At 58.7% G+C, this 19,585-nt stretch overlaps 1 protein-coding gene across 3 annotated transcripts in view; it reads right to left on the bottom strand.

Annotated features, from left to right (window-relative positions):
• Positions 1–19,585, bottom strand: part of DNMT3A (DNA methyltransferase 3 alpha) — an 87,024-nt gene that overhangs the window by 56,812 nt on the left and 10,627 nt on the right. For 2 of the 3 annotated variants that reach the window (XM_053250306.1, XM_053250321.1), the window contains exons 2-3: positions 17,120–17,382; positions 7,360–7,464 (exon numbers count right to left, since the gene is read on the bottom strand). In XM_053250306.1, the coding sequence (XP_053106281.1) occupies positions 7,360–7,464; positions 17,120–17,188 (174 nt within the window). In that variant the 5' untranslated portion in view covers positions 17,189–17,382. Of the gene's footprint in view, positions 1–7,359; positions 7,465–17,119; positions 17,383–18,167; positions 18,835–19,585 lie in introns of those variants that run through there. The other variant, XM_053250311.1, reaches the window with a different exon arrangement.

Genomic DNA, 19,585 nt, shown 5'->3' with positions numbered 1-19,585 from the left:
AAGGATCGAGCCACCTGCACACAGACTGGCCCCAAGTCAAAGCTGGCTTTCCGTTTTAAAATGGTCACTAGGGTGCTTTTCAGATTAGACCCTACCGTGGGGTCAAGAGGTATCTCAGAAGTGTGCTTCCACACTTCTTGCATCGTGAAACCTCCTTGTTTCAAATTTAATCACTGCAATATAGCGCTGTGACGTCGTATACTTGGTGTAAAAAGTTGCTGCTTTTTCAGGTTGTTAGTTTCCGCGAGACGGCTCCCCCTGCTGTTTACGTTTTGAATGCGATTTGCCTGAACGGAAGCATTTTGCTGCTGTTGAGCGGCTAATCTGGAAAGCACCTAGTGGAACCATAAAAAGCTGGACTAACAGGCCTGTTGGACACTTTTCCTTCAGAAGAGAGCCTCCCTCCAACTGTCCGGCAAGCCGGCTGGCTCTCCCGCCCCATCTCCTCTGTGCACGAACCCACGGCTGCCCACGGGGATGAATGGCTCCCCATCCTTTTCGCAAGGAAGTCAGTGGATGGGAAAGAGTCCCTGGGAACAGCCAAGAAAGGAAGGCGGGGGAGAGACACAGGCACATACGCAGGTCCTCCAGGGAAGGTCTCCTGGGAACCTTCCCTGCTCCGGGCAATGCTCAAGCCGCGACTGGGAGAGGCCAGGATTCCGTCTGACTGCAGTTCCCCCTTTCTTCTGAAGCTGCAAAACACCAAGCCCGTGGAAGGGTGCAGCCCAAGCCTGCCAAGGGCATGACCCACCCCCAGGTCCATGCAGTCCTGCCAGCGACACCTGGGGGCAGCCCTTCCAGGAGCAAAGCAACCCCCCTCGCTGCTTCTGGCCGCCTCCCTGGGCCTGCCAAGGGACTGGGGGGGGGGGCTCAACTGAGCACCTGGGCAGGCCACAAGCCATGGCTAGTTAGCTCCGGGCCAGCAGCAGCTGCATTCGGCTCCTGGTATGCCACTGACTGTGCAGGCCTGGGGCAGGCCAGATGTCTACCTCATCATTAAGACGCAGCACCACTTCCCGGAGGTGGGCGGAGACCCAGCCGCAGCCCCCCCGGCCCCAGGCTCCCCCTGAAGGCGCCTGGCCGCTTCCATCCCCTCCTTGGCTTCAGAACAGATGAGGGAGCAGGCTGTCCCCACGCCCTGCCCCCAAGTACGGGCAGCCCGGATCTGCGCCAGCAGCCCCACGGGCAGGGGGTCCCGGCCTGCCCACGAGCCATCCCGGCGCCTTGCCCCAAACACTGGCCTCCAGCCACCCCTGCCAGGCCTCCAGAATCTGCCGGCTCCCGCCCGGCGAGAAGAACAGGCCCACACGGAGCTGCCCCCTGCCAAGGGAGGCGCTTGGTCCAGCCAGCTCAGCCCTGCCTGCCCTGCCTGGCAGAGGGGGGCCCTTCCCAGCCCTGCCGGGAGATGCCGCCAGGAGCTGACGCGGGGTCCTTCTGCGCGCCTGCAAGGGAGCCCCCAGCCCTGGGCCTTTCTAAAGCTCTCCTGCTGCAACCTTAACAGCAGCCCTGTAAAATGGGTCAGCATTGACACCCCCAGACTGCAGGTGGGGGGCCTGCCCCAAGCAGGTAGCCAGAGCTGGGGAAGGAGGGCCTGGGGAGGCACTGCCCGCTCGCCGGTCTGGGCTAGGCGGGCCAAGGACTGACTCAGCAAGAAAGCAGCTATGGACGCTGCTGCTGCCTCTGCAGCCCCTTCACCCCACAGAGAGGGCCTGCTCTGTCCGGGCCACGCACTGGGCTGTGCCCCACAGCCTGAGCACCCTCCGCCCAGCTCTCCCTCTCCAGCTGGGCTTCAGCCGCCCGCCGGGGTTGCTGCTGCTGCTGCCCACTTCCATTGCACTGATTCATTCAACACATCTCTGCACTGCCCCAAACTCACGTCTCTGGGCATCTTACAGTAAAAAATACCATCACAACAAAATTAACACACTGACACAATCTAAAAATTCAACACACGTTTAAAAAAGTGTTCGCTATTAAGATTGCAAATCTAATTAAAAGCCTGGGTGAACAGAGGGGCCTTGACCGACCTTTTACAAGTCGCCAGAGACACAACCCCCCACTCTGGGAGCCTCTTGGGGACGGGGAAGAGGCTTTGTTTTTGGTGCAAACCACTTCGAAAAGGTTTGTTGAAAAGCGGCAGATAAATACTGCAGCCGCAGGAGTGAAGAGGCTCCTGCCACCTCCCGCCCTCTGCCCCCGGATGCGCTGACAGAGGCCCCCCCGGACTAGTGGACGGGCCCACAGGGGCCTGGGAACCTGTCTGGGGAAGGGGAGCCAGAAGGGGTCAAAACCAACTCACCGGCCGTGCATGAAGGAAGCTGTGGCGGGAGCAGCCGGCGCACACACACACGCGCACACAGACGCCACCGCAGAGCCAGCGCATCCTGCTTGCTGCAGGCTCGCAGCCCCGCCTCACACGGCCCTGGGGAGGGACAGGACCTCCCCCTTGGCCTCCGGATGAGCAGATGCCGCTCAGGGCTCCCCCGGGCTGTCTGGTCCGGCCAAGCCACTGGCCATTCCCGCCGCACAGCCGAGACGGGGGTCCTTCCTTCCAGTGTTCCCTCCAACAGGGATTCCCAGATGTGGCGGACTACAACTCCCAGAATCCACAGCTGCAAGGGCTTTTGCTCGGGGATTCTGGGACTTGTAGTCCGCCACATCCGGGAATCCCTGTTAGAGGGAACACGGCTTGCAACTGCTCGCCTTGCAGATCTGGACAGGCTCCCTGTTCCCTCCAACAGGGATTCCCAGATGTGGCGGACTACAAGTCCCAGAATCCCCAAGCAAAAGCCCTTGCAGCTGAGGATTCTGGGACTTGTAGTCAACCACATCTGGAATCCCTGTTAGCGGGAACACGGCTTCCTTCCCTCCAGCCGCAGCGACTGGGTGCCGCTCACCAAGCTGCCTCTGGACTCCATTCACCCGCCTGCCCTGCAACCTGAACTCCGCCGGCCTGCGGAGTCATGGAAATGCTTGGAAACCTGGGGCGGAAACCCGCAGGCCGTCCTCCTCCTCAAGGGCATCCACAGTGGCAGCCAACCACGCAGCTCGACCTGATGAAGAGCCAGCCTGCAGGCAGCACAGCTATCGGGCAGGGCGGGGGCGAGGGGAGCCCCTTGCAGAGAGCAGCAGGCCGGCTGCGCTACGTGCAGGTGATGGGCTAGGAAGGAATTCCCTCCGTGGCCCGGCAGGCCCCCCCTACCTTGTGGGCTTCCCCTGCAGCGGCATGTGGAGCAGCTCGCTTGTGTGGGTGACTGGCCCCAGCCGTGGCCGGGGAGGGGGCCTCTCTCAGGACGCCTCCCCACGTGGCACTGCACCCCCAACTCCCAGGCTCCGCTCCAAGAGAGGCTCTGGGGTGTGCACGGAGAGCCCGCCCCCACCGGGGACAGCCTTCCTCTCCGTCCAGGCCCCTGCACTGGGCCCGAAGCAGAGGCCCTCCGGGGCAGACCCACGGAAGGACCCACCCAGGCCCCCTCCAGGGAGAGGCTGCCCTGGCACTCGGGGCTGGACACCCCCAGCAGCTCTCCTCCAGACACAGAGGCTCTCCGGACTGCCCGGGCTCAGTCCCGGCACACGGGCCGGGGGGGGGCAGGGTGGCCCCCAGAGCCGAGCCGTGCCAGGCCTGCCCGCACTCCCCCCCCCCTGCAACTCCCTGGGCTTCCGTCTCCAGCAGAGGAATGATAGGTGGCTGAGCACCTGGCCTGGCTGGCACCCTCAGCCCCACTTCTCCCACCAGTCCGCTGCCAACAGGGGGCCAGGGGGGCGTCAAGCCCAACAGCCTCCAAGGGAGACAGAGAAGTGGCCCCTTGGATGGGAGGCCAGCTGCCATGCAGAGCGAGCGCCCGGGGGGGGGGCAGGGCCTGGCAGGAGGGGCTCTCGAAAGAGGGCCAGGGAAGCTTCTCTTCAAGGCAGCTGTGGGGCTGGGGCTGCAGAAGGGCTTCTAGCCCAGCACCCCCACTGTGGGCCGCCAGAGTCCTGCTGGGGCACAAGCGCGTCCTCTTCAGCATCTCCCCTGAGCATCATCCAGGCAGGAGAGTCAGTCCGCAGCCAGCACCTCACTTATGCCAGGAGGTCCGCCAAAGTCCGGGCTGGAGCACCTTTCCAAGGGCCACCATGGAGCCTGTTTCAGTCCCCCTACAGAGACCAGGGCTACCCCTTTCAGTCTGCATTTCATTTACCCGGACGGTATACTTTTGCAAACTGGGCATTTTGAATTCTAGTCCACATCGTCCCAAAGAAGATCCTTTTTTCAAAACACACACACACACAAAAACCTGAGCAAAAATAAATGACCAGAAAACCGCTGGGCAGGGGGGAGAGAGGCAGCCAGGCTTAATATCCCACCATGCAAGCCTGGCAATAATCCCCCCCCCAACACAAATCTAATCAGGGGGAACAGCTGAGGGGGAGGAGTGGCTGCAAACCGGTGCAGCCGTCCCAACATGGAGGCAGGAGGGGAGCCCCGCTCCCTTTTTATAAAAAACAAGACCAATCATTAATTATACAACAGAATCAATATGCAAAACAGAATAAATAGTAGAAAACAGCAGAACACGAGTGTAAACGCTAAATAACCACAACCACATTTACAAGCACCCAAGGAACTCAACCATTGCTCTGTCAAAAATGCAATCCTGACTTGGCAACGAACGTTTTATTGGCGGCAGCAGGCAAACATCGCAGGGAAGGGAGGGATTTCCTGCCTGGGCTCCCATCACAGCAAAGGCCTGTCACTGGTGGTCACCTGGAGGAAGCCGTGCAAAGAAGATCTCAACATCAACAAGGAGGCTCCAACAGAAGAAGGCAACCAAGATGATCAGGGCCTGGAGCACCTTCCTTACAAAGCAAGGCTAAAACACCTGGGGCTAAATTTGCAAAGCGCATAAAAGAACAGGCCCGGCTGGGAGTGAGCCAGCATGGCTTCTGCAATGGTAAATCTTGCCTCACCAACCTTTTGGACTTCTTTGAGAGTGTCAACAAGTGTGTGGATCAAGGTGATCCAGTTGACATAGTCTACCTGGACTTCCAAAAAGCTTTCAACAGAGTTCCTCATCAACGGCTCCTGAGGAAAGTTAGTAGTCATGGGATAAGGGGACAAGTGGATTGTGGATTGCTAACTGGTTGAAAGACAAGAAAGAGAGGGCGGGTATAAATGGAGAGTTTTCACAAAGGAGGGAAGTAAGAAGTGGGGTCCCCCAGGGATCTGTCCTGGGACCGGTGCTTTTTAATGTATTCATAAATGATCAGGAAGTTGGGGTAAGCAGCGAGGTGGCCAAATTGGCAGATGATACCAAACTCTTCCGGGTAGTGAAATCCAAAATAGATTATGAGGAGCTCCAAAAGGATCTCTCCAAACTGGGGGAGTGGGCGACAAAGTGGGAAATGCGCTTCAGTGTTGGCAAGTGTCAAGTGATGCACATTGGGACGAAGAACCCCAACTTCATGTATATGCTGATGGGATCTTAGCTGCCCGTGACTGACCAGGAGAGGGATCTTGGGGTGGTGGTGGACAGCTCGTTGAAAGCATCGACTCAATGTGCGGCAGCTGTGAAAAAGGCAAATTCCATGCTAGGGATCATTAGGGAAAGGATTGAAAATAAAACTGCTCATATTATAATGCCCTTATACAAAACTATGGTGTGGCCACACCTGGAGTGCTGCATACAATCCTGGTCACCACATCTCAAAAAGGACATTGTAGAACTGGAGAAGGTGCAGAAGAGGGCAATCAAGATGATCAGGGGCCTAGAGCACCTTTCTTATGAGGCAAGACTACAACAACTGGTGCTTTTTAGTTTAGAGAAAAGACGACTGCGGGGAGACATGATAGAGGTCTATAAAATCATGCATGGGGTGGAGAAAGTGGATAGAGAGAAATTCTTCTCCCTCTGCCATAACACTAGGCCCAGGGCTTATCCCATGAAATTGATTGCCAGGAAATCTAGGACCAGCAAACGGCAATACTTTTTCACACAATGCATAATTAACCTATGGAATTCTCTGCCACAAGATGTGGTGACAGCCAACCACCTGGATGGCTTTAAGAGGGGTTTGGATAACTTCATGGAGGAGAGCTCTATCAACATCTATAGGGCTCTAGTGAGGGCTATAGGCCACCTCCAGCCTCAAAGGCAGGATGCCTCTGAGTACCAGTTGCAGGGGAGCAACAGGAGGAGAGAGGGCATGCCCTCAGCTCTTGCCTGTGGCTTCCAGTGGCATCTGGTGGGCCACGGTGGGAAGCAGGATGCCTGTGAAGCAGGATGCTGGACTAGAGGGGCCCTGAGGCTGATCCAGCAGGGCTGTTCTTAACAGGAGCACATACTTCGGTATTTTAGACGCTCCGCGTGCAAAAGGAAGGATCACAAGGAACTTGGGAGTGTGAAGGACACCAGAAGAGCCCAGCGGCTGCATCAGGCCCATCTTGCCAGCATCCTGTTTCCCACAGTGGCCAATGAGACGCCTCAGGAAAGCCCAGAAGTGGACCAAAAAGGCCAACAGCCCTCTCCTGTTGTTGGCCCCCCCGCTCCCCCCAGAATCCAGCGGTATACAGAGGCTCCATCTAGCTATCATGACTAATAGCCATTGACGGGTCTCATTTGTAGAACCCCCTTCTAAAACCATCTGGGCTTGTGGCTTCTAAGAAACGTCACCCCACACCCTCACTTGCCCAGGGAGGCAATGGCCAGCCAGCAGCAGAAGCAGCCACCAGCACGCACGTGCCTTGCAAGCAGCTCACTGATTTGCATCCTACGCAGTTTACGAGGCCAAGAACGTGAAGTGTTTCTTGAGAAACAGCGGAAGCATCCCCAAGAGATTCTTGCAGATCCCCTGGAGGAAGCTATTAATGCCGGCTTGTGTGTCTTGCCCGATGCGACGGGCGTGTCTACACACACATCCAGCCAAGGGATGCATGTAGCCTGAAGGTGCCCTGCCCTGTAACTGGAGAAGGTGTCGCTGAAGGGGGTGAATGGATCTGGGCCTTGTGTGGGTGGGGGTGTGTGGGGGGGTGTCAGGCATGCAATGCCCAGCTTTTCCCTCCCAGGGCTCTGCCTCTCGTCCAGACAAGGACTGCTGCTATTCTGAGAAGCTTCTGGCCTCTGGATGCTCTCCGGACTGGAGGGGAAGGGCTGAGCATCAGCCTCCGCTTTACAACTTGATCCAGAGCAGCCTACACAGCTCTACCTGATGAATGGTGAGCCCGCAGGCAGTGTAGCTCTCCCTAACTTGGAATGGGAGACACAGACGAGGGGGGCAAAGCTCAGTCTGGAATCAGGGTCCCCAACTGGGGAGCCAAGAGCTGAGACTTGCAGGCCGCGAGGTCTCCCTCCCCTCCGGCCGTCTCTGGTGCACGCCACTCACCACCGGCTGCTTGCGTTTCCTGCCCGGCCGCCCTGCTTTCCTCATGGGTATCCCCGGATCTGGTGTCTCCTCCTTGTTCCGATTCTCACCCGATTCCACTTCACCCTGCAGTTTGGAGAAGGAAAGACGGCACCTGTGTCAAGCCTAGGGCTCAGCACCCCAAAACATGGGTATGTGTGGGCACACTCAAGCCATGCTCACATGCACACATGGCCACACCAGCTGAAGCGGGGGGCGGGGGGAGGACCCCTCCCCTCTCTTCCTGTCTTCTAGACAGTAAGCCATACGCAGGCAGCAGCCTGTGTTCAGGGGTCCAATTGGACAAAACTGGAAGGGGGCTTGCAGGAGGCGGTCGAGGCAGCCCTTCCACCAGTTTGGCCACCCGTCCCTCCTGCACTCTGACACTGACCCCTGGCCCCTTCCCAGCACTTCCAGCCATTCTCTGCCAGGGGTCATGGCATCCCGTCCCCAGCGCCACACCAGGATGAGGCATGGCTTCAGCCCCAAGACTTCCTAACCACCATTTCTCCTCGGTCAGGACAGTTTTTTCACCCCTGTGCAATGATGTCATTTCCAGCAACATGGCTGTCCTGAAGCCCACTAGCAGCTGGCCGTGCAGAAACATTTATAATAAGGTCAGGCTAGCATCCTCATGTGCCCACCGCAAACCACTTTAAGGCCAACTTCCTTCAAACGCAAGGCTACTGTAGAATGTCTAATTACAGGATGAGAATTCACCAATACGAATGTCACCAATACGACAAATACTACTATGTCCCCACAAGAAGCAGTTTCCTTAAAACCTTGTTTAGAGCCTAATAAAAGTTGGTGCCTTAGAACATCCCCTATTTCTCCCATTTTTGTTTAACAGCCAATTGGGACATTTTGCCAAAAGCTTAAAGGGGGTCCAAGAGTAGAAACGTTAAGCTGCCAAATATTGGAGCCTTGGCAGAAACCAGTTCCTGGTCAGATCTCCTCTCTCACCCCCAAAGAACCACTTTACGTCCATCCTGTGTATCTACAAAGCCTGCCTGCCACTGCAGAAAGAACAAAAGAACAGCCCTGCCGGATCAGGCCCCCCAAGGAGGCCCATCTAGTCCAGCATCCTGTTTCACACAGTGGCCCACCAGATGCCGCTGGAAGCCACAGGCAGGAGTTGAGGGCATGCCTTCTCTCCTGCCATTACTCCCTTGCAACTGGTACTCAGAGGCATCCTGCCTTTGAGGCTGTAGGTGGCCTGTAGCCCTCCGACTAGTAGCCATTGATAGACCTCTCCTCCATGAAGTCATCCAAACTCCTCTTAAAGCCTTCCAGGTTGTTGGCTGTCACCACATCTCGTGGCAGAGAATTCCACAAGTGGATTATGCGTTGGGTGAAGAAGTACTTCTGTTTGTTGGTCCCAGATTTCCTGGCAATCAATTTCATGGGATGACCCCTGGTTCTAGTGTGATGTGAGAGGGAGAAGAATTTCTCTCTGTCCACTTTCTCCACTCCATGCATGATTTTAGAGACCTCCGTCATGTCTCCCCGCAGTTGTCTTTTCTCTAAACTAAAGAGCCCCAGATGTTGTAGCCTTGCCTCATAAGGAAGGTGCTCCAGGCCCCTGATCATCTTGGTTGCCCTCTTCTGCACCTTTTCCCTTTTTTTAGATGTGGTGACACAGTACTCCAAGTGTGGTTGTACACAGTACTCCAAGTGTGGGTGCACCATAGTTTTGTATAAGGGCATTACAATCTTAGCATTTTTATTTTCAGTCCCCTTCCTAATGATCCTTAGCGTGGAACTGGCCTTTTTTTTCACAGCTGCCACACATTGAGTCGACACTTTCAATGCGCTGTCCCCCACGACCCCAAGATCCCTCTGCTGGTCAGTCACCAGCAGCTCAGATCCCATCAGCATATACTTGAAGTTGGGGTTTTTCGTCCCAATGTGCATCACTTGACACTTGCCAACACTGAACTACATCTGCCACTTTGTCGCCCACTTCCCCAGTTTGGAGAGATCCTTTTGGAGCTGCTCACAATCCGTTTTGGACTCCCGCACTTCCTGCTGAATGGCTGGCTGGTGTGCGTGCACACAATCCACATGGGGGCCGCTCGGCTTCTTCCCAGAGTGCCTCTGTCCCTCAGCACGAGGAGGGCGGCTTTCCCCTTCTTGGAGCCACACGTGCTGGGATACCCGCCCAGGGTGCCACTTCCTCCTGGCAGGGAAAAGGCCAAAGCAAGCCCTTCACTGCAGAGTGAAAGCAGCACAGCGCAGAAGGCCCCTGAGCCGCTCCAGAGCACCACAGGAGCCTTTCCTGCGGCAGGGAAGAGCCAAGCAGTGGCCGGGGCACTTTCGGGAAGCTCGAGGGACGGGCAGGGGCGGTTCAAGCAGGTCAGCAGCCACACTGGGGGTCTCCAGCAAGCTGCGACAGCCACTTGCGCGGCCTTTGGGGAGGCCCCAAGCGGACTCTTCTCGTGCTTCTACTGAGGACTGCCTGCTGCAGGGGAGCCGAGGACTCACCCGGGGGCCTTTAGGCTCTTTCCTGCCACACCAGCTCCTCCCCAGACAGGCCTGGGCTGCCTGGGGCAGTTACTGAGGGCTGCCAAGGTCAGTGGCCCTGGCCGGGGCTGGCCCAGATGGCCTTGCAGCCCCTTGCAGCCTTTGGGATATTGGGGGCCAACGCTTTTCACCGATGAGCAGCTCTAGGCTGGAAAACGAGGTAAAAGATCGGAAGGACAGTGGGGGGCAGAGACCCCCGCCCATCCCCCAAGACCCCCACTCTTCAGAAGACAAGCCTCTCTCCCCCAGGGCGACTCAACCGTGTCTCCGTGTGTGCAGCAGAGACCGAGGAAGGCCTGGAGCGCACAAGGCCTGCCCCCCCCCGTCTGCCGAAGGGCGAATCTCACCCGCGCCAACCCTACCGCTCCCACTTCCCTTCCACTTTGTCACCCCAACAGTGGCAGTAGAGTGTGAATTCTGCGCAGTCACCCACAGATCTCCGAATCTGGCCTACAGATTAAAGACCTGGAAAGCTCTGGCTCAGGGCCGAGGGGCATGTTGGGTCCACTGGGGATTTGGCCCCTGTCACATTTGGCTTCTTTTTATGGATCGGCCACATTGCGGCTTACCCGCAGGCAACTCTCTGATTGCCAGGCGCCATCTTCTGCGCCATCCTGGAGGGCTTCCCCGGTCCGGCTACGCTTCTGTCCATGAGAACGGGAAGGGGCTCGCCTGGAGAGCCAGGGGGTTGGAGGCGGTGCTCATGGAGCAATGGTTTGTGAGGACCTGGGGATGACTGGTCCCTCTGGACTGGAGCAGATTCCGGTACTGAGGTGGGGGTTAGGTCCGCAGGGGCGGTGCAGGCAGCTGGGGGGCTGGGTTCTAGAGGGAGTGTGGGGTTCAGGAGGTCTCCTGGGTCATGGCTGAGGAGAGGTTCTGGTGGAGCTTCCAAGGCGGATGGTGTAGCAGCAGACCCAGAGGTATTGGTGGCTCTGCAGTCTTTGGGCCATTCTTTGGCCAGAGGTGCCTTCTCTGAGGAGTAATCCGTCTCGACTAGGGGATCATTGCCCATCTCGGGGCCCGAGTCAGAGAGGTTTCCGGCACTATCCCCCTCCATCAGGTACCTCTGCCACAGAAGGTGGGAGCATGGATATCTGTGGCCCATTCCCATGATCTTGCTTTGGGGGCACAGTCTTTCCAGTCGATTAGGAATTGAAACCACCCTTGACAAAGACAAGACTAAGATCGGCACAACTTCATATTCTTCTTCTTCTTCTTCCAGCAGGACTGGAGGTGGAGGGGCTCGAAGCCTTGGCCACGGTGCCAAGGTCAGAGCTGGGGCCAGGCGGGAACGGTGAAAGACTAGATGACCAATCAGGGCACGCCTGAGGCAAAATGTCACAGGGCTGATTTGTTTGATAATAGGGAACAGGCTAATAAGCCGGTTGTCCAATTTCTGGGAGGGCCAGGTCCTGTGGAGGTGCTTAGCGGACAGCCAGATTCAAACCCCAACATGCGAAGTAGGCCCAGCCTGTTGATTTTGCCAGCTGTCGCTTTGTAAGCCTGTCTGGCCTGTCTCGTTGTTCAATCCGGTCACACGTATGGCTTTTAATTCCTGGACCACGGCATTGGCGGCGGGAACCTCAGTGAGTGGACCATTTGCAAGGAAAAACCAGGGATGCCACCCATCGTTTGTGAAGAATGGAGTCTGTATTGCAGAGGACTGGATGGTGTTCTTATATGTGAAATCAGTGAGCAGGAACAGCAAAACCCAATCGTCTTGCTGACAGTTTATGTAACAGTGGAGATATTGCTCTAGGGTGGTGTTTGTCCGGTCAATCTGGCCGTCCAACTGTGGACAGCAGGGAAAGGAGAAGTGAAGTGACAACCCCGGTTGCTCCTGCAATGCTCTCCAGAATCTAGAGGTGAGAGAGATGCACCCTCCAGTCTGGAACTAGATGTTCGGGAATGCCATGGAGACGGAACAGGCGCGTGATGTACCATCTGACAGTGTCCGGGGCCATAGATGAGCCGGTATAGGGGACACAGTGGGCCATTTGGGTGAAGAGGTTGCCTTCTTAATAAATAAAACGGCTCATATTAGAATGCCCTTATACAAAACTATGGTGCACCCACACTTGGAGTACTGCGTACAATTCTGGTCACTGTATCTTAAGGAGGATATTGTAGAACTGGAAAAGGTGCAGAAGAGAGCAACCAAGATGATCAGGGGCCTGGAGCACCTTCCTTATGAGTCAAGGCTACGACACCTGGGGCTTTTGAGTTTAGAGAAAAGACGACTGCAGGGAGACATGATAGAGGTCTATCAAATCATGCATGGTGTGGAGGAAGTGGAGAGAGATAAATTCTTCTCCCTCTCCCATAACCCTAGAACCAGGGGTCATCCCATGAAATGAATTGCCAGGAAATCTAGGACCAGCAAATGGAAGTACTTCTTCACCCAACGCAGAATCCACTTGTGGAATTCTCTGCTACGAGATGTGGTGACAGCCAACAACCTGGATGGCTTTAAGAGGAGTTTGGATAACTTCATGGTCTATCAACAGCTACTAGTCTGAGGGCTGTGGGCCAGCCTCCAAGGCAGGATGCCTTTGGGTACCAGTTGCAGGGGAGTAACAACAGGAGAGAGGGCATGCCCTCAACTCCTGCCTGTGGCTTCCAGCGGCATCTGGTGGGCCACTGAGGGAAACAGGATGCTGGACTAGATGGGCTTCCTTGGGCCTGATCCAGCAGGGCTGTTCTTATGTAACTGGCAAGAGTTTCCCCTGAAGCCACTCCTGCAGGGCTGGGGGAGGAAACTGTGCTCCAGGATCATGGAAGACAACAGATAATCCGTCCCGCCACCACCCATCCCTCAGCATCCCTTCTCCAGGCTGTTCTGCCCCTCTGCCTCCACAGAGACTTTGAAAGGAAAGAGGGTGAGATAAGAACACAAGAGCAGCCCTGCTGGGTCAGGCCCAAGGAGGCCCATTTAGTCCAGCATCCTGTTTCGCACAGTGGCCCAGCAGATGCCTCTGGGGAGCCCACAGGCAAGAGCTGCGCGCATGCCTTCTCTCCTGCTCTTGCTGCCCCGCAACTGGGACTCAGAGGCACCCCGCCCCCAAGGCTGGAGATGGCCTTTAGCCCTCCAACTAGTAGCCATCAATAGACCTCTCCTCCATGAAGTTATCCAAGCCCCTCTTAAAGCCATCCAGGTGGTTGGCTGTCCCCACATCTTGTGGCACAGAAGTCCACAAGTTCATCTGACCATGCATCACCTGGGCGCTTTCCATTTTACTTGCTCAACCCCGGCAAAATGCTTTGGTTCGGACACATTGCATTCAAAACGTAAATAGCAAAGTGCCCAGCAGGGGGAGCAGCCTCACGGAAACTCACAACTGGAAAATACAGCAACATTTTACACCAGACATACAACATTATACCAATAAATCGCAGCGATTAAATCCAAAACAAGGCATCAGAAATGTGAACGGCACCCTGATGTCAGTGAAGGGACTGTGGTGTCACAACACAGGAAGTGCGCAAGTACACTTTGGAGATACGACGTGACCCCGTCGCAGGGTCAAGTCTGGAAAGCGCCCTGGCCCTAGGACTGTAAAGGGAAGGAAGGGAAGTGGCGAAGGAGGGGCATGAAGAGGATACCCAGCCCCCTTCGGAGCTCTCTGCCCTTTCCCCACAGCTGGCAGAAACAGGAAATAATTGGACAAAACCAACACATGGGCATCAATGGACACAGATCACACTGCTCAGGTTTTCCTGATGCCATTTTAATTATTTCAGTGCAGACTCAGACAACACCCCGCCCCACAACACACACACACGCGCGCACACACACACACACCACACACACACACACACACACACACCCAGCCCAATTCCTCACCAAGGTACTGGTGCTGCTCAAAGCACCTTGGCTACCAACGTGTGCCTCCTTTGGAGCACCTGAATGGTCACAGCCAGTGTTCCCTCCAAGGCTCGCGCACTTGTGCGTGCTCACAAGTTTTTGATGTCCGCTCAGTTAATTTTAGACCCCACTCAGGCTGAATTAGGAAGGTCCCCCACTCTGAATGCAGATGGTGTGCACACCCTGCCTTGATACTGCCGCCCAGAACAAAACTCATTCTGCACACAGGTGAAAAAACTGAGAGAGCACACTGGTCACAACCGCTGCCAAGAAATCCTGGGATCCAGCTTCTGGAGAGAACCCCGATGCTGCTCCCGTGGGGTCCCCCACACTGTTAAAGAGGCGGCAGCATCTAGTTCAGGAAGCCCCCACGGCTAATCCGAAGAGGAGCAGCCCCCGGAGACAGCCCCCAGGACTGGGAGGCTCCAGGGGCCTCTGCCACGAAAGGCGGCCTCCCTGTCTGCCCCCTCCCCGGAGAGCAGCCGGGGGCCTCAGGACTTCAGAAATGGCAGAGTCCGGGCATGCATAATGCAGGCTGATGCGACACCGCTGTGCCAATGCGCTGGAAATACAAAACCCCGTTTAGAGTATCTCTCGGAGAGCGGGATGCTGGGAAACCAGGAAGGTCGTCCAAGGGCCCCTTCCAGGAACAGCAGGCGGGCGGCACAGGGGGGGAGCGGCAGGACCTCTCCAGCCAGCCCCTCCAGCGGCCTCTTTCCCTGCCCCTCCATCGGTTCTCAGGCGGGCATCCCCAGGAGGAGACCCAGGGGCCGAGGAGGGGAGCCGGCAGGAGCAGCAGGCCTCCCCAAGAGGCGGAGGTCCCTGGCCTACCAACAGCTGGCTGCAGGCCTGCCCAAAGCAGCCATACTCCCTGCCACCCCCACATGTGCCATGCCTGCCTGCCCCTCTTCCCCTTGGGCCCAAGGACAGGGCAGCAGGCAGAGAGAGGCTCCTTCCTGCTCGGCCGGCCCTCAGCCTCCCCAGGCACAAAGACATCAGAACAGAAGCACGGCCCTGCTGCAGGATCAGGCCCAAGGAAGCCCATCCAGTCAAGGACCCTGTCTCCACACAGTGGCCCACCAGATGCCTCTGAGGAGCCCACAGGCAAGCGGTGGATGAGGGCAGGCCCCCTCTCCTGCTGCTGGGGCTCCCCTGCCATTGGTCCTGAGAGGCATCCTGCCTCGGAGGCTGGAGGTGGCCCACAGCCACCAGACTAGTAGCCATTGATAGACCTGTCTAAGCCCCTTTTAAAGCCATCCAAGTTGGTGGCCATCAGCACATCCCATGGCAAGGAATTCCATCGGTTAATTATGCGCTGTGTGAAAAAGGACTTCCTCTTGTCGGTCCTCAATTTCCCGACCTTCCGTTTCATGGGGTGACCCCTGGTTCTAGTGTTGCAAGAGAGGGAGAAGCATTTCTCTCTGCCCACCCTCCCCACTCCATGCATAACTGTATACACCTCGATCCTGTCTCCCCTTAGTCGCCTCTTTTCCAAAGTAAAGAGCCCCAGATGCTGTAGCCTTGTCCAGGAAGGTGCTCCAGGCCCCTGACCATCTTGGATGCCCTCTACCGCTATAGAGCGGTACATATAAATGTAAGTGCTATTCTGCACCTTCCCCAGTTCTACAATATCCTTCTTCAGATACAGTGACCAGAACTGTACACAGTACTCCAAGTGTGGCCGCACCATAGATTTGTATAAGGGCATGATAACGTGAGCCGTTTTCTTTTCAGCCCCCTTCCTAATGACCCCTAGCAAGGAACTGGCCTTTTCCACAGCTGCCGTGCACTGTGCCGACACGTCCAAAGAGCTGCCCCCCACGACCCCAAGATCAGCGTATACCTGAAGCTGGCGTTTCTTGCCCCAGTGTGCAAAACGGCAGGAGGCTCTTGCTCCTGTTGCTGGCACAGCTACGCTGCAAGGCTCCAGCCCTCACTTCGGAAGCTCACCCGCCTGGGCCTGGCCACTGCCAGGCACAGGCGGGCACCTGCCTTCCACTGCCATCCTCTCCCAGGCCATGAGCTGCCAGCCCACGGCCCTCCCTCCCAGCCCCACTCCTGCCAGCCTCTCCCCCTCCTCCAAAGGAGCCTCTGCTCATCTCCCCACAAGCCCTCGACCAGACCCGCTCTTGCCTGGCCACCCGGCCCTCTTGGCTTGTGGTCCCTGATGGGCAACCTCACAACGCCCATCAGAAGCAGGGTGGGCAGCTGGCGACTGGTCTGGCAGGAGAGCTGGGCTTGTGGCCGCAAGCAGGAACCCTCCCCTCTGCTCAGCAAGGTCCACCCTGGTTGGCATCTGAATGGGTAAGCACCGATAAGGTATTCCCCTCGGGGGGGGGGGGCACACCGGCCTGCTCGCCTGTGGAAGAAGGTCCCAAGTTCCCTCCCTGGCGGCTTTTTTGAGACAGGGCTGAGAGAGACTCCTAAAGCGGGTTACATGGGGAAAGAGGAAGAAGGCGGCAGCAGATCACTGTCCTGATGGGGCTGACAATCTCCAGGAGCAGCGCAAGGGAGACCCAGAGGCCGCCCCTGGAGGGATGCTGTGCGGGGGCAGAACAGGGCCAGGCGCTCCCCCGCTGCTAAAGACAAAGACAGCCACTGCTTTGAAAGGGCCTTCTGCAGTGCTGGGGGGGGGGGGAGCTGCGGCTTCCTCCTCTCTACATGAAACGAGGAGGCCGCCTTTACCCTCCCACCACAGGGGTGGCTCCTGCTTTCAGGCTAGCTCTTGGCTTCCTGGAGGCACCAGCTTGGCCCCTGCTGGGAACGGGAAGCGTGGCTAGCAGGAGCCACTGGGGACTGGCCCAGCAGGGCAGGGCCTCTGTTCTGCCCAGAAGGAAGCCACCTTCGGCCAGCTGCATGTGGTCAGACCCAGAGCCTTTGCAAGCCCCTCCCCGCCCCCGGCCCCAACCCCAACTTCCGCCTCCCTGCAGGAAGGGCGTCGAGGCACCCGGGTCTTCCTGCACACCACGCAGTCGGACCGCAGGGCCAGCGAGCTCAGCAGGTGTGTGTCGTCCCCCCCCCGGCGGGGTCTGGCTCCTCCTCAGACTTGTGGCCATGCAGGCACAGCACACCGGGGGCTGGGGCTCTCTGGCACCACCCTGGGCCTTGGGGGCTCCCCCAGCCACTCCCCACCCCATACATCTGGCTTAGCAGTAGAAGCATCCAAACCCAACGCCGAGCACCCGGCTGACCGCAAGCCAGGCATGGGCACGAGTGCTCAGCACAGCAGCAGCCGCCACACCCGCCCCCCACCCTTGAATCTAATTCAGAGAGCTGCTGGAGATCCCAACCAGAGCAGAGGGGGCTGTGCAACGACTGTGGGTCAGGACAGGAGCCCCCCCCCCCGCTTACCTGATGAGCGTCGGCTGCCTCCCGGTCTGCAGTGGGGCTGCTTGTGTCAAAGGGCCCGTTGGACGGCATGGCGGGGGCCGCGGGGCGGGGGCTGGCGAGGTCGGCTGCTGGGGCCCTCGTCACTAGGAGCTCCCCCCGTGCGGCACCACGGCTGGAGGCAGGGATGGAGGGAGGGCGGCGGCAGCGGCGGCGGCGGCGGCGGCAGCAGCAGCAGTGTGGGGACCCCTTTGCCTGCCAAGGTGCCTGTCCTGGTTGCCTGCCACCTGCAAGGGAGAGAGAAGGATGGAGGGCAGGGCCCGGACTGGCAGCACGCTCCCCCCCCCCACGCGCAGCAGGCCCAAGGAGGCCCCACGTGCCGCCTGGGCCTCTCCCCAGCGGCAGGCAATCATTAACAAGCCCCAGCCTTGACTCAGCCACGCTGGGCCCCCCGTGCCACAGTCCGCCCGGCCCCAGCAGCCCCCCCCCCACCGGGAGACCCTCCCCTCCCCAGGCAGAAGCCCCAGCAGGCACCTGTGCAGACAGGGGAGGGGGGCTGCAGGCGCTGCTCCAAGGAACAACCCTGCGGCCCCCAGCTGGGGGGGGGGAGGCAGGCAGGGGTGTGTGCGTGCGCGTGCGTGTGCCCTCCAAGGGGGTCTCTGCTGCACGTGCCTCCTCCAGGGCAGCCCCGGCGGGGGGGGGGGGGGAGACTGGACGAGGCCAGGGTCCCCCCCTTGGGGTCACTGCCTGTGCTCTGGCCGATGTCGGCCTGCTTTTAAGCAAGGAGGCCCGAAGCCGGGGCCTCCTCGTTGCCTCCGGCCGTAGGAGCTCCCAGCCCAGCCGCGAGAGGCAGGCCCGGCCCTGTGCCCTGCGGAGGCTGCCTGCACCGGGGGGGGGGGGCACCCACGGCCCACCGGACTCCGCGCCCGGCCTGGCCCAGCCGCCCAACAGCCCGTGCCGGACGGAGGCAGCCGCAGCCGCGGGACGCTCAGGACGGGGCGCCTGGGAAGGCGGAAACAGGACTCCGTCCCCAACGGCACATCGTGGGTTTCCGTTCCGAGAGCTTTCTAACCCAAAGAGCTTTCTTGCAAGGCAACGGTCTCGGTGAAGACGAGAGCTTGCTTGTCTGCCACCTCTTGGCCGAGTCAAAACAAAGCGGCATCCTTCCCTCTCCCTTGTACGAGGATTGAGAGGGATAAGAACATGGACGGGGCCTTGGCGTAGCTCAGGGCCTCCTCAGCCTCCCTGCAAGGGAAGCAAGGAGAAGTCCAAGGACACCCAGCGGGGGCCGATGCCAGGGCCACAGAGCGGGGGGAGGAAAAGGGCCGCCTGCCCCACTCTCTCCCCCCCCCACCAGCCCCTCAGCCCACACTATGGGGTTCCACCCTGAGGGGAGTAAGCCCAGCCAGCCGAGAAGGCAGAAGAATCAGGAACCCGCTCTGGGAAGAGCCCCCTCCGGGCTGAGTTGCCAGAACCGAAGGGGTCTACTCGTGGGTCAAATGGGCCGTAAGCCAGAATTTGGCTTTTTAAAAGCCAAATCTGGCCACCTAGGTTCCAAGTTCCCTTCCTGGCAGCATCTCCACGGTAGGGCTGGGAGGAGCCGCTGCCAGCCTGGGTAGGCGATACTGAGCAAGAGGGACCAAGGCCCTGACTCGGTAGGAGGCAGCTTCCACCTCTGGTCCTAAGTGCTACTGGGCAGAGGGAGCCGAGGGGCACGTGGCGCTTTCCACTGTACCACCCAAGGCGCCGCTCTCCCACCCCCCACCCCACCCCCTGGCCAAGGCCCCCCTCCCAGCCTGGCCCTCCTAGCCCTGCAGAGGCCACTGCCCCCCCCCCCCCGCTTGCCTCTCTTGGCACTTGCATGGCCCGGCCTCCAGGAAGCAAATGCAGCAGCCACCTGGGCTGCTCCCGGTGGGGGGGGGGGGAATGCAACCCCTCAGACAAGTAGCTTGCCCCCCACCTGCCCTCCCCATTTCTGTCTCAGGCATCTAATATGCGGGGCACAGCTCACCCACCCAGGAATGCACTTTGCCCCTTCTGGGCCCTCCCTCCATTTTTTCCTAAGGCGAGTCGCCCCACCCCCAATGGGAACAACCTCTCCCCCCCCACCCAGTGTGTGCACGCACACACACACACACACACACACACACACACACACACACACACACACACACAGCGCCTCAGGCCCAGGCAGGGCCTCCTCCCGCCCCTCCCCTCCCCTCCCCTAGTCAGGGCTATGTTAAGCAAACTGCTGGGTGTGGGCGGGGAGGAAGAAGGCAGCCCCCCCTCCTGGGGTGGGGGGAGCAGGAGCACTGCTCACGCAAGCGGATGTGCGGCCTGGGAGCTGCGTGCAAGAAGCCACTCTGGGCTTCTGAGAGGAGCAGGAGGAGGGGGAGCCCCAAGAAACGCCCCCCCTGCCCCCCACGGAGACCGAAGACGCCGCCGCCGCTGCCCTCTTTCCAAAGGCTGCCCCCAGAGGGGCAATCTCTG

This window comes from Hemicordylus capensis, chromosome 1 (genome assembly GCF_027244095.1).
Source record: "Hemicordylus capensis ecotype Gifberg chromosome 1, rHemCap1.1.pri, whole genome shotgun sequence".
NCBI lineage: Eukaryota > Metazoa > Chordata > Lepidosauria > Squamata > Cordylidae > Hemicordylus > Hemicordylus capensis.
Note: the sequence above shows the minus strand (reverse complement) of the source record. Positions and strands in the feature narration are given on the sequence as shown.